Below are 15,093 nucleotides of genomic sequence, written 5' to 3'. Positions count from 1 at the left end.
GAGAAGAGAGGGGAGCAGTCCGAACTAGTTGCCAGTGCTCTTAAACATAACAACCAACAGGTAACTAGGTGGCAATGACAAGGAAAAGTAGATATAATACAGTGTTTTAGAGGACAGACTGGAATCAGAGGACTTAGGTTTGAATCCTTCCTAACTTGGTGACTTTAAGCAAATTACTTAATTTTACCAAAAATGTTTCCCATTTGTATGGTGATGATGGTAATTGGGCCTGAGAAGATTTGCTGTGAGGATAAATAAGATGCATGTAAAATATTTGGTACAGTGTGTGATAAGTAGTACAACTAGTTGGCTAGGAAGTCTGTTCTTCACTGATGTTGTGAGGTTTTCATACAACAAATTGGACAGAATGAGAAGGATTAAAGAAACAGATTTGTGTTTCAAGAACTGATGGTGGTCTTGCTTAGGAAAAAAAATTGGTTTGTCCTAACGATAGTGGGACAACATTGGTGAAACTGTAAAAAATGATGTTAATGACGGTGCTGTGATGACAGGAAAAGCCATTCCTTGGGCAAGAATTAGTAAGAAAATGCATTTTTCAGTGATATTTAGGTTGTCTAGCTTTTCTCTGATAGCTATAAATCTTTATCATTTAACTTCAGGGAAAAAACCTTAGTCTGAAACTCCAGCCCTAATTCCTCTTTTCCCCCATGGAAGTAATTATTTTTCAAATGCTTTGGTAACGTGGGGGTTTTTGCCCACTTTGCAGTCTCGCAGTGCTGACTGCATTAGGAGCAGCGACTGTTAGGAAGACGGAAGACCTGGATGCGGCTGTGGGGAATTAAGAGATTGACAGACTCGTGCTGTACCACTTCAGCTCTGCCCCTTGGCCCAGGACAGACACACACTGAGGGATGGACAGGAGAATGTGGGCGGCTGATGGGAAACTTTCCTCAGTGCAGTCAGGATTTAGTTCCTTCCAGGAGATTGAGAATGCAGCAGGGTGTAGGTATGAGGGAAAAGTATTTCACAGGATACAGTGAAAGCAAATGTGTAAAAGGGCAACAGTGGAAAGATGTTTTCTGATCATTCAGCAAACACTTGAGGCTTACCATGTGCTAGGCACATTCAGAGATGAATGAGATTCCTTTAATTATCCTCCATCTAAAGGAGATGTGTAAACCGATAGAGTAGATATGGGGACTCCGGACCTGAGGAAAGAAGAAGTAGAATAAACTGGTATTTGAAGAGAGTCAGGGGGAAAGAGTTGCAGAGTGAGTGAGGATCTTTCAGAGCTCAGTGTTCCTTTTGGAATTATTTCCTTGGGGCATAAATTCCAAATGTTTTTCTAAAATGCTAGAGAAGCCAGGAGAGCTGCTTCTCAGCGAATCTTAGGTGATTTGATTACCGATTCGGGTTTGTGCTGTTTCTTTAGCATGGTGTACCATGGACGACTTTGCCCTGGGAGATTTCATTGTAGACGATTATGCCTTGTTGGAAGATTACCCGTATGTGGACGATTGTGTCTTTGCTCCTGAATTTGTATCCGATGATTATGTTCGTGTGACTCAACTTTATTGTGATGGGGTGGTAAGTAGATTTGTTAACTTTTTGGTTTTTATATTTTATCTGTCTTTTTAAAGGTTTTTTTAAATTGAGGTATAATTAACATATAACATAGTTTCAGGTGTACAACATAATTCAATATATGTATATTGTGAAATCACCATAAAAAGTCTAGATAACATCCATTACTAATTAATATCCATTATCACGCAGTTGCCGTTTTTTTCTTGTGATGAGAATTTTTAAGATTTACTTCTTAAAAAAAATTATTTTTCAGTTACAGTTGAAATTCAGTATTCTTTTATATTTGTTTCAGGTGTCTAGCATAGTAGTTACACATTTATGTAACTTAGGAAGTGAGCCCCCGGATTAGTCTAGTACCCACCTGACACCATACGTAGTTATTGCAATATCGTCGACTGTAATTTCTGTGCTGTATTTCACATCCATGGGACTCTTTGTAACTGCCAGTTTGTATTTCTTAATCCCTTCATGTTTTCACCCTAAGATTTCTTAAAGGTGTTTAACTTAGAGCTCTCCGAGTAAAGATGTTTAGTGTTGTGTGAGATTTTGTAGGGAGGTATTCATGCTGCTGCAGAGGTGATTTCAGGAGGGAAAGTGAGCAGTCCCTCAACCACAAGAATGTGCAGTGTCACAGAATGACCGATGACAGACGATTAGAAAAGCTCTCAGGGAGAGCCCAAGACACTAATAATCCTTACATTAAGAATCAAGAACTGTACTTTTGCATCTTACCAAAAAATATGAATCAAATATATTTTTTTCTTTTTAGGGTCGGCAATATAAAGATTATGCCCGAAGTGAGAGGAATTTAGGTGAGTACATTGGTATTTTAATTTTAATTTGTTGAAAGACTGTATCAGGGGAAGTTCATTTATTCACATCAACATAGCAACTTATATACCTCTTAAAAGTTTATTCTTCCTATACTTTTTCACTAGAAACCAAAACCTTTCTTTTTTAAAATAACATTTTACCTAACTCTGAAATATTCTTAATATCTAACAGGTTAAAATATTTCATCTATTCATTTCTTACCTTTTATCCATTTTTGCTTTTTTTTGTATTAACTGTTGATTTGTTCTAAAATGAGGCACAAAATATTAATTTAAAACTTTTTTTTAAATTAAGAATTTGACATCTGCAATATGTGGTGTAGTAAGCCAATTTCTGTCCTGCGAGATTACTGTGATGCCATTAAAATATACATCTTCTGGCCACTTCTGTTTCAACATCAGCATAGTTCGATGATATCACGGTTGCATCCCTGCGTGGAGGCCACGTAAGTTGTTACGTGTTTCTCATTTTGTACGGACAGTGGTAAGCCCATACTGAGGGATCCCAGGTACAACGAAAGGCTTGCTCTCCTTGGCTGTTGAATGAGCAGAAAAAGTTAATACTTGGGATTCAGATAGGAATGAATCATTATGGTAATATTGTATATAACAAATGAATTTCTGAAGAGAATTAGTAAATTTCAAACTGAGAAAGGCAAAATGAATGTTCATAAATGTCAGCACTGTAGTACAGAAGAAAGGAAAAGGTATAGTATTTTTATCCACTTAAACAACTTACTGTTACGTGGAGTACAGAAACAGAAAACTTATTTTTCAAATAGTTATAAATTGAGGTGTAACATGTTAAGTATGAAGTTCAATGAATTTTTACATATGAGAACCTAATCTTTTAAAAAATAAATTTGTCTTTAAGCAATTCTCATTCTTGTGAGATAAGTTTGAAGAAGTTACAACATCTTGAGCTAATGGAAGATATTGTGGATTTGGCAAAGAAAGTTGTGGTAAGTGATAGAATATGGCTGTCCCCTCTCTTATTTAAAGATTATAAATAAGTACATGGTGTCAGGCCCGTATTACTAAGTTGTGACGATTAACAGGTAATGGTTTTAGTTTGGGGTAATGTAAGATTATTCCGCTGTCCATGATTTTGTGCTCTGTATTTGAGAGATCAGGTAGATGACTGTTTTCTTGGTTCTGATATGATATGATGAGAACCAGCACTGCTTATTGTCATTAAAAGATAGAAATTAGGATTTGTCACAAACGAAAGTGTGCTCCTGGTTTGCAGAAGCCTTTGTCACAGGTTCTGAAAGTGATGGGTTCTATCTCGGAACATAAAATCATGTCGCTGTCCCCAGCACTACAACAAATATTTTTTCTATGGGGTAATCTTTATCATGTCGTATTTGAGGAGGCTCCCTTCACTACACTGAAGGTTTTTATTTTCCTTGAAAGCTATTTGATACTTTTTCTTATTTCAGTTGATTATGGAGCCAAGTGTTTTTCTTGGTATTATTCTCATTGCAAACTTAAATTTAGAAAGGGCATTCTGATGTTTATTTCCTAGTGGTAATCCTTGGCCAGTAACTTGTATTAGCCAATATATTTTTATAAAAAAATCTAGGTATAATTAAGTTTAAAATTCATACATCTGGAAGTTACACTAAGTCATTTTGTCATTAGAATCCAATGTAAGTATTTCTAGATTCTTGTTTTAGGGTCAGTAAGAGGTAAATTTGGCATGAAAGTGCCTGTAGGAAGTGGACTGCTATGTATATATGTATTCCTAAAATGCAGGATTTTCATGTGCACTGGAAAATTCAAATATAATTGACTGAATAAGGAGAAAAATGTGTTCTTGTTTTGTTTTGTTTTGCAGAATGATTCATTCTTTATCGGAGGCTTGCTGAGAATTGGTTATAAAATAGAAAATGTAAGTGTTAAACTCAGGAGCCCAGCACAGCCACTATGAGTGAATGGCAGGCATCTCACTGCTCATTGCTCACGTGCCGGGTCCACATTGTCAGTGCTTTACATACAGTCTTCGGTAGTATCGATTTCTGTATTTTGCTTAAGCACTCTCCTTGTTTTGGGAGTTTGTATCATTTTCATTTTTCCTCCATATATGTAATGTAGTTTGAGCCTCTTTTATTAGTTGATTCTTTTTTCAATTTTAGATTATTTACTTACCTGACGTATGTTCTCCCAAATGAAATTATTAAGTCCCAGTATGAACATGTTTTGATATATAATTACTAAACAATCTCCAGATACAATGATAAACCAATTTTTAATGCTATTGGTAACATAAATTTCTGCATGTTTCCCTTAAGCCTGGCACCAGCATTGTTAACTCTACTATTTAATTTCTGAAGTCATTTCGGACACTAGAAGTACAAATAAAGTTTCTGTAAACTCTCGACCCTTCGTGAAGATCTTTGCATCGCGTGCTCACTTATCTGCCCAGCCACGCCCTCCACTTGTTATCTCTTTATTTTTCTGTGTGCCACAGACCATTTAAAATACATAGTCCCTTTAGTGAACCTTAACCTATACCTTTAATCTGGGGGTCGGGAGAGAAGTCCTAGTTTAGATGAGATCTGAGACCCCATGTTCACCTAGTATTATTGTACTCTTCTGCTGTCTAGGGCTGCCTCTGGCCAGGTTGTAGACCTCAGCTTCCAGGTCTATAACATGTAGAAGCTTATTGAGCTCTGAGGGTAGCCCAGGGTGACCTGAAGATGCAACATACACGAGTCCATGGTATCTGTTAACTTGTATGTTGGGATCCAGCTATTCTGGATTCTGTGCTAAAGTAATAAAAATAGGTGGTTGTATAAGATTTGTATTAAAAATCTGAAATACTGTATAAATCGATAATGCTACATGTACTTTTATAATTAATGCCCAAATCATTTTCTGCCTCTCTCTTTTTGAAACAGAAAATCTTGGCAATGGAAGAAGCTTTGAATTGGGTGAAATACACAGGCGATGTAACAATTCTCCCTAAGTTAGGAGCAGTCGACAATTGTTGGTCATTGTTAAGTATTTTTTTTACTGAATGTAAGTATAAATGCTTTAAATACTTGACTCAGTTTTTAAAGGTATTATTTGGGAAAATGGAATATGTAATTATGTGATTTCTTATTTATCTTAGGATTAAAAAAAAATGTTTTCCTCTTGTAAAAGAAACGCTCGCATAAGAGAACTTTAACCTCGTAGTTAGTTTTATATTCTGTATTTCCTGTCTTAATGATTTCTGTGACATACTTTTAAAAATTTTACCAGAGAAAGCAACCATGACTGGGGCTCATGTATTCTCAGTCATAGAAGAAATAAGTAATAGAGTTAAGGTTATAATTTTCCAAATGACTCTTATTTTTATGTATGTTGAAACTGCCTTATATATATATTTTTGTGGAATACTTTTTGGTAAAATATTTGAATGTCAGTGATGTTCTTATGGTATTGTTATAGGAATCTTGAAATGGCATATTTGGCTTTTTAGTAGATGATGACTGATAATTTGCCATCTCCAGTGAGAAAGAGGGCAAATTTTGTACTATATTGACCCAAGCGTTAGAGAGAAATTAAGCTTAAACATGAAGACAGGTTCTTCTGATAGGTTTATTAGACACTGGGCTGTATTAAGGTGGTTCTCTGTTCTGGAGGCCTTTAATTATAGGCTAGATTTTGTGGTAGAAGTAGAGGAGCAATATCGTGTATCAGGCACCCGGGTGGGCTCGTTTTTGCCCCTCTCTGTTCTCCTTTATAATAACCCTGCAAGGTGGCTGTTGTTTTCTATTTGGGAAATGAGCAAGCTGAGGCTTTGAGGGGTTATTTCTGCAGTCTAGCAAGTAATAGAACCTAGATGGGAAGTCAGGTTCCTTCGATCTCAAAGCCCAGATTTTCATCCTATAACCTTGCTCTTTCCCTTTGTATTACTTTATTTGGTTACTTTCCCAAGTCTGTCCTTGAATCATAAATTTTAGGCACTCCTTTCACCCTTGAAATGAATGTGTTTGTCTAGAGGCATAACTATGTTTTTATTGCAATAAAATTGTTATTATTTACCACTTTAGAAAAATCTTTATTATAGTATAGCCTAAATACAGAAGATGAAGTCTGGTAAACTTTTAACATAAGTTTTGATTATTATCTACAGCATTTTAATTAGCGTATTAAATTCACATAAGCATCGTGTTTCAAATAAAGTCTCATTTTAACATTTCATTCATGAGAGTCCATTGTTGAATTAAGACATTTTGAATTCTTCATTTGTTATATTAAATACATTTTAGAAAGTAGTTTTATAGGACAGGTTTTTTTTTTTTTCAGGCATTTTTATGAACATTGTGCCAGGTACACACCATAGGTGCTCAGATATTTTTGTTGAATTGACTTGAATCATTATGAAGTCCATTTGGAATGTGTTGTGATAGAGCATTTGTTGTAACGACAGTTAGAACTAATGTTAAAAAACACTCGTTTATTAATGCTAGAAATAAAACTGATTAGATTCATGGCAAGCGATGAATCTAATGTTATCAGTTGTTTATTTTTAAATATATTGATACATGTAAAAGATTACAAAAACATGTTATTTAGAAAGTATACTATAATGAACTTTATGGACTCACCTAACCTAAGAATTAGAACATTAACACCACAAATTTTTTTTAAATAAATGTTCTCTCACTCTCTCCTAAAAATAAAATTTAGACAAATATCACATAACTAAAGTTGTAACAGAAAACTGCAATATGCTTGAAGAATTTAAAAGTCAAAGTTGTGCGGAGTGTATAGAGGTGAGAATAAATATTTACTTGTAAATATATTTTAAGATTTATGTGTTAGAACTTTTATTAATACTCAAAGAAAGTTCAGTAAAACTGACAACACATAAGGAATTACTGTAAAGTTCAATAATGTGTTTGAGGGAAAAGTTTAATAAATTCTGATTGAATTTTTTTGGAAAGGAAATAGCATCTTGATGAGAATTTTCTAATGTTATAGGTTTTAAAGAGTTAATAAAAAATTAAACTTTGTTTTTTTTTTTAAACTAAAAGGCTTTTAATTAGTTGAGTAAATATTTTCTTTGGTAACAGCTTTATTGAGATGTAATTCACATGCCATACAATTCACTCATAAGAAATATGATTGTAACTAAATTTTTAACAAAGGATTTAGGAAAACATTTAATGTTCTATTTAATGTTCTCTAAAGCCATTCAGATGATCCAGTTTATTTTATTTAATTTATTTATTTTGAAACTTTGAGTGTTTGAAGTGAAAAGTTTCAGTTATATCTGGAGCATCTTTGATTTCCTTTTGATTTTCTTGTTAACTGGCCTTGTTCTTTTTGGCAATTAATCTAAACTTGCCTATTCGTGTTATTGATTGATATATTGTAAGCATTCAGGTGTATTGAATAATATAGCATTTTCTAAACTAAAATTAAAATTCTATCTTGCATTTTTCTCCCTACCATATGGCAGAGCAGACCTAATAAGGTATATATAAAAGTGGGCCTGCCAAGAACTGTAGGCAGGGGGTCAGCTGTTAGCAGTTATTTATAATGTGATGATTTTGTTTAGTTTTTAATGTTCCTTTAACAAAGTTAACATTGAGTTATTAGAGACACTTTACATATACCAAAATATTAAGTATTATATTCTCATTTTTTACATAAATAATCCCCTGGGTTATTTCTGATATCAAAGATAGAAACCCAGGTTTATTTTTCCTAGGTATAGGGGTTCTTGATTGTCTTTGCAGTTAATTGATGGGTCTTCTTTCACCTTGGTTTCTCAGCAAGGAGAACTAATGAAAATAAAAGGAAATGAAGAGTTTTCCAAAGAAAGATTTGATGTAGCTATTCTCTATTACACCAGAGCCATTGAATATAGGTAAGAGCTAAACAGAACAATGAGATCCTTTTTATGTGGCAGATCAAGTTAGAATGTAGTCAGGAGACATAAAAGCAAGATGAGGAATTGAAGAGCATCTTTACTTGCTATGCAGACAGATTTTCTTACTGTTAGGCATTAGAAGCATTAGAGATGGTCTGAGTATATGAACTCAATCGAATAGTATAACTGAAGCAAGTCAGGCCAGATTGTGAATATATAGTTCTGCCCTGCCCTGTTTTCTTTCAAGCTTTCTAGTACAGATTCCTCTGTTCTTTCTTGTTTTCATTTTGCCTTCAACAAGTTTCTTCCACGTTATTAACTGATCAGAAAGGGTTAGTTACTAATAATGAAGACGTCATCCATTCAGGGGTTTTTACTTTCTAAAAGAGTAACAGTTGGAATTATTGAGAATGCACATGTTCTCTCTACCTCCTATTTGCTCAGCTGCTAGAATTTGATAGCATTCCTGCAAATGTGCCTCACACTTGGCTCCTGCGACATCTTAGCTGGACCTCCAATATGGTAGCAGCCTTATTGGGGGTGCTGTAGACAGCTACTCCTTTGCAGTCTCTGCAGGGAATGAGTGAATCAAGGTAGCATGACACATTTGAAAGGCTGCAGCCTGTTCTTCTGAGGAGGAGATGGAAGAAAGGAGAAGTAAGTTCCACCACACATAGTCAGACAAAATGAGAGCAAAACGTGAAATGAAGCTGTAAAATTACTGTTGCAGTCTACAGACTTCCAGGTTCTTTGTGTAGGTGGCGCAGTGCTGACTATGTGAGCAATCCTGTCCTCTACAGTTAGGGCGAACTCGTAGTTTGCTAGCTTTTTAATGTATCTCATTTGATTCTCACCACAGCTCTGTGAGCTAGTCTGAAAAAGTGGAACCATGTTCATTTTGAATACAGGGAAGTTGAGAAGGATTGCAAAAAAAATACTCAGGTAAAAAGTGAAGAAACTAGGACTTAGCCAGCTAGGACTTCAAATCCTACATTCTTTCTGCTCTGCCACACAAATGTAAAGGTTTTGAAAAATTTTCATGCCTTATGTCTTTTCTATATACTTTTTGTTAGTTTCATATGTAATGTGCTTTACTGACTAAACATTATTTCTTTTAAAGTCCTGAAAATCATCTTCTTTATGGTAACCGAGCTCTTTGTTTTCTTCGCACTGGACAGTTCAGGTCAGTTGGTTAGAGTCCCCTCATCATTGAACTATTACGCTAACTACCTATTTTTGAGAAATATTTCTGTTTTGCAGGTATTCAAGAAAATCCTTCAGTAGTTCTTTGGCAGAAATAGTTTAATGGTTAAAAGAGGGCTCTAAGCTATGTGTGTAATAACAACAGTGACAGCAGCAGCTATTCTGATTGAGTGGAGCAGTATTTTAAGTACTTTACATATGCCGTGTAATTCTCCCAGCACTTTTAATAGGTACATGTTATTCTCCACGTTTACATTTGGACAGACTCGTACCAGTAGTGAGTAGTGATACCAGCATTTTGAACACAGAGTCTTATCTGACGATGTTAAAGTCTGTGTTTCTAACACCTATAATATATTACCTCCTTTTGCTCAATTATGTAGTTCTGGAAGAAGAATTTTTGCTGTATTTGTTACATCTATTTATCCTGGTATGAAATAATTAAGTAAATGTCCTTCATAAATGAAAGAAAAATTTAATGGTTTAATTATGAGTGAAATCATAATTCTTAGTTCCTTATGTTGAACTGAGTTTTTACTTATTAGTTGAGAAAGATTGTTGCCACTGTACCATGATTTTGTTGTCCCTCAGTTTAAAATCCTTAGGCATAAATTATAAGCATTAATGTTGAGCAGCATAGACTATCATACCTAATTTATGTCCTGCCTTACTGTAAGAAGGGTTTAGGGTGGCTTCAAGCGTACATCCACTCAGTTATAGAATAGTCAAAACAAAACAACTAAAAGAACCAGGGTAGAGCCTGAGATTCTCAGAAGAAAGGAGCAGAGGCCTGAGGTCCTGCTTAGTTATTAATTATAATCCATATTTGCATCTGACCTTTCTGTTGCCCAAAATAAAAAGAGAAAACCTGAGAAATTACATGATTCTGTCCATGAAGAAAGAGGACACCAGTTGCTCAGGTAAAACTGTTTTCCTGGTGTTTAGTTCTGGAAGAAATTTCTTAAATGGCTTTCAGGTGATAAGATTTGAGGGATGGAGGGAGTAGAGGAGAACCTCAGCAGCACTCCTGTTCATAGCAAAAATCTCCCTGACAGGGTTTCACAAATAATTTTTTTCGTGACATGTCATGATAGTAGATAGTCTAATGTCAGTTGTTTTTCGTTGAAAACAGTGTTGGGATGTGGGAGGGTGGGGATGGGGAAGATGGTATGTTCCAAGTTTGTAGCTTTGAAAAGTAACATTTTTTATGTTTTTCTTTTATCATAAACAGAAAGCATTCCCATGGTAGAAAATTTGGAAAATACAAGAGTTTAAAAGAGAAGAAAATAAAAACCACCAGTAATCCAACACCTCGGAGAATACCACTGTATTAACGTTATGCAGCTTTTAGATGGCTTAAGCCGTGGATAACCGAGGCTGTCTAGACTAGAGGAATGGATGGGCTTGACAGTCTCCCACCAGTACCACTGTCCTCGCCTGGTTCTCGCAAGGAATGAGCTGCAAATGTCTTTAGGTTATTGCCTCGGTAGGTCCAGAATTGCAGATATATCTTATGCTGTTTGAAGGTGAATCTGTGCTTTCAACCTGAGTAGGTTGGCCGCTTGCGAAAGTCGAGGCGCCTGTCTGAAACCTCGAGTGGGCAGAAGGTCATTCATTCTGCATAGGGGCGCGCTCCAAGAGCTAAGGCAAACCAGGGTGTTTCTGCGCTCTCGTGAGTGTTGAATGCTAGACACTGAAGGAGAATCCTTCTAAAACTCTGCTGCAAAGAATATGTATCCAGGTAGAAATACAGAAGCCAGCTAGCCCGGTGAAATGAAGGTCAAGGGCAGTGTTGTGCATCTATCCTTGTACTTCCTTCTTGACGGTCTTGCTTGTGGTTCAGCACCACTGAGGTTTTCAGTAGAAGCAGGTCAGCAGCATTTCCTTCGTAGGCAGTCACCAGGATGTTTAGGATACCTATCACTGTCAGAAGCCTTATGTCACCCTGGTTTTTCTGGTGTTTCCCACCTTCTCACACATGGTTTATATGACTTTCTTAGTATCATAGGGATAATGTTTTCTGAGACCACAGCACATATAACTCCTGACCAAGAGAGTAAATGATGTGGCTTCAGAAAATAACACGTTGCCTGTAATTCAGGAGTGCCACTGACACAGGAGGACACATGTCCTTTAGTTGAGTCACCAGGGTTGAGGTCTTTTGGTGCTCTTACATCTGAGGGTTGGTAGAGCTGTCATGGGACTCTGGCTGAGCATCTCTGGAATAGACGGGGCTAAAGCATCCCAGTTTCCTGGCACTTCATGCATATTAACTCACAAAAACCTCATAACCTTGTGAGGTAGGTGTTGCTCTCCATTGCTGAGGAAATAGGAATGGGGAGGTCAAACAAAGTGTCATCGAACAGTAGGTGGGTGTGATAAAGCCAGACTTCAGTCCCAGGCGGCCTGGATGTAGAGTTTCTACTGTTAATCACTGTGGGAAGATGGTGGTAGAATCAAAGGGCAGTGTGAAAGCTGGAAAAAAAATTAATGGTCTAAATAGTCAATAAATATGATCATCTTTACGGGACATGCAGGTTAAAAACTACAAGTCTCTTTCATACCTATCACATTGGCAAAAATTTAAATAAACTCATTATTCAAGTGTTTGAGAGGATGCGGGACAAAGGAAACTTTCATACTCGGCTGGAGAAGTGTAAATTGGTGCCATCACTCTGGAGAGCAATTGGCAAGGTGAAGATGCGCGCTCTACAGCCCCCGCCCAACTCAAACATGTACCCGAGAAGATGCGTGCCAGGCTTCTCTGTAGCGTCGCTCATAAGAGTACAAAACTGAAACAACCTAAATGTCCATCAGTAGGGGAATGGATAAATAAATCATGGTATATTCATACAGTGGAATTCTGTGCAGCAGTTAAAGTGAATGCAACGTCGAATGAAAAAGCAAGTTGCGGAATTTGTTGCCATTCATATAATTAAAAATATGCAAAATGATATGCATATCCATAATTAATATGTGTTAAAAAATGTTATAAAATACATGGGCGTGTTAAAACCAGATGAGTGGCTGTCTCTGGGGAGGGAAGGAGATGGGAAAGTGGTACCCAGTAGATGTCAACTGTAACAAACTTCTGCAAAAAGGTCTGAAGTAAATGTGGCAAAATGTTAAGCTTTTGATAAGCTGGTACATGGGTGTTCATTATGTTGATGTTATTCTCTGTACTTTTATGCACACTCAAAATATTTGATAAAAAGCAACACTATAATTAAAACTACATATGATAAGATGGGAAAAAAAACCAGTGATCACTAAGTATCAGGGATAAAGTGAGTGAAAAATAATCTTGAAAGGAGAGAAACCTAAGTACTTAAGTCCAGTGGTGGGGTACCTGAGGTGTTGCATGTGTGCGGAAAATGCTTCATTCAGAAATGGTCACGGTGGTGGAAGTTTTAAATGTCAAAGTCACACAGTTTGTAAATCAGTCCACCTTTGGGTGAATATAGGTGAGTTCATGAGCCAATCAGAACCCTTATCGTGCACCAGCAGTCTGCCAACCTTACATTTGGGAAATAATGGGAAACACGGGAGTGGGTTTGGAGCGAGCGGGCGGGTGGAAATGTGCCACTGTCTGCGGCAGCTTCTCCCTGCCGTGTCCTGCAGCTGAGGAACGTCCAGTGCGTTCCGGAACCTGGCTCGGATGAGATGTGCTCGTACTCTCGTCTGCTAGAAGTTCACTTTTCAAATACTGTTTGGTGGTTAAGGGCATTTTGAGTGATAATTGTAATAGAAGTTATTCGAAACTTCGATGTTAGAGGAAAATCTAGAAAAAGGAATTAGGCATATCTATAGCTTCTATAGAAGCTATAAGATTAGGCTCTGCCTGCTTATTTAATTCATTCTTGCGGGACTCACATGTGGAAAAAATCGAATTCTTTGGTGGGATGTGATAAACTGGTAGAGAGGGTGTAATTGGAGAAAGGGAAAGCTTACCCTTGGATGTTTTTTGAATTTACTTTGGAAAATTATAGAATTTTTAAACTTGGTATTTGCTTTGACCTTTTAGTATTTAATTATCCATCATATAATAGTCCCTTCTGTTAGATCCAACTTGTGATTAATAGTGGGCAGATAGAGTTTAAAACCCCTGTCTATTTTTTTCTGAGTTTCTCTGAGGCTAGAGGTATGAATCAACTCAGTTTTATGTTCTGTGAGAATTTAAAAATCCTCGTGTGTGTGGGCGCATTAGTGTGAGTGTAGTGGTTTGATGAGTTATTTATTCAGTCTGCTCACTTAACTCCTGCGGTGTCTTCATTTTCACTGATTTTGCTTTTGAAGAAAACATATGTTTTTTTCAGTCTTCCTTGGTGTGCACCCCCTTAAAAACGCACATTGGAAAAAGTTGAGTGAAAAAGGATAAACTGAAAACTGTTGCCCAGCTGAGACCCCTACCTTGATTCTGTCTTCAGATGCTTGCGTATTTCTCTAATATTTCATGCCTGTGCAGGCAATTGGTGTGTCAAACCAAATGCAGTTGCTGTTTTTATAAATCAATTTAGGGAGTTTCGTGTTGTTCGAGGTAATGTATGTATGTTTCTTAACATTGGTAGGAGCATACTATGCACATCATTGTACATGCTGCTTTTTTACGTGTAAATATTGGAGCATGTTGCATATCAGTGTAAGTGAAGACCTGTCCTTATTCATGGCTGCAGTCTTTTACTCAGTGGATTATGTGTGCTTTAGTTTGTATTAGAATGTAGATAATTTCCAGATTAAAAAATTATGTGTAGCTCTGTAATGATTATCCTTTTACTTATGTTGTATACTCAGGTGCAAGTATATCTGTAGGATAAATTCCTGATGAATTTTTTTTTACTTGGATTGAGAGAGCATATATAATTTAAATTTCTGACACTAACTTTTGATTTTAAATGTATATGTTTATTCAGTCGGTGTTTTTTAGTCACTGTGTGTTTGGTAGTGAGTGACCAGCCATCACATCTGACTCCTGCTTTCGTTGCATTGTAAGATCTAGAAACTTGGGGAGTGGTATTGTTATTTCTTTGTTGGTCTTGTCAGGCCCTGAAAGTGATGACTGACAGGTGGGCAGGCAGTGATAACGCTTTTATAGCTTGTAAAGTTCTTATGTACTTGTATATTGTGGTTTGAGAGAGTCAATTAATAGCATTTCCTTCCCCTCCCAAGATCGGAATCAGTTAAGAGAGGGAAGCTGAAGACAGGCACGCTGTGGTCCATTCTCACCTCCGTTACTGGTACAGTTGTTGGAGAACAGGGCCTTAAGTCTGAGAGCCAAGTGACTTGTTATTAGTTCCCCTGTGGCCACAGACTGAACTAGGCAACAGGGACCTGTGTGAACTTTAAGCTTGGAGGAAAAGGGAATGCCGTGTTAGGTGGGTCTTTAAGATAAGATTCCCAGAGTGAGAAAAATGAGAGGCCAGGCCACATATGATTATGCCCCTCCCCCTCCACGTATCCCCCAGGAAAAGTTAGGGTGGGGCGAGGAGAGAGCTTAAGAGAGATTAATCTAGCAAATCCACATGGAATTCAGAGGAGGGGGAAATAGGGTTCTTTCCTAACCTTTTAGGGCAGATGGTAGCATACCGTGTATGAAGAAATAGGTGCCAGGGCTGGAGGAGTAAAAACACTTGCCCATGC

The 15,093-nt window shown here is 36.9% G+C and overlaps 1 protein-coding gene across 8 annotated transcripts in view; it reads left to right on the top strand.

The window, feature by feature from the left end:
* Positions 1–15,093, top strand: part of TTC3 (tetratricopeptide repeat domain 3) — a 104,571-nt gene that overhangs the window by 10,426 nt on the left and 79,052 nt on the right. For 2 of the 8 annotated variants that reach the window (XM_011365635.2, XM_011365631.2), the window contains exons 1-10: positions 693–886; positions 1,394–1,548; positions 2,318–2,360; positions 2,677–2,827; positions 3,256–3,343; positions 4,222–4,275; positions 5,285–5,405; positions 7,065–7,150; positions 8,156–8,250; positions 9,374–9,436. In XM_011365635.2, coding sequence (XP_011363937.2) covers positions 784–886; positions 1,394–1,548; positions 2,318–2,360; positions 2,677–2,827; positions 3,256–3,343; positions 4,222–4,275; positions 5,285–5,405; positions 7,065–7,150; positions 8,156–8,250; positions 9,374–9,436 — 959 coding nt within the window. In that variant the 5' untranslated portion in view covers positions 693–783. Of the gene's footprint in view, positions 1–684; positions 887–1,393; positions 1,549–2,317; positions 2,361–2,676; positions 2,828–3,255; positions 3,344–4,221; positions 4,276–5,279; positions 5,406–7,064; positions 7,151–8,155; positions 8,251–9,373; positions 9,437–15,093 lie in introns of those variants that run through there. The other 6 variants (XM_023533857.1, XM_011365632.2, XM_023533856.1 and 3 more) reach the window with 6 other exon arrangements.

Source organism: Pteropus vampyrus, unplaced genomic scaffold (genome assembly GCF_000151845.1).
Source record: "Pteropus vampyrus isolate Shadow unplaced genomic scaffold, Pvam_2.0 Scaffold114, whole genome shotgun sequence".
NCBI classification, from domain to species: domain Eukaryota; kingdom Metazoa; phylum Chordata; class Mammalia; order Chiroptera; family Pteropodidae; genus Pteropus; species Pteropus vampyrus.
Note: the sequence above shows the minus strand (reverse complement) of the source record. Positions and strands in the feature narration are given on the sequence as shown.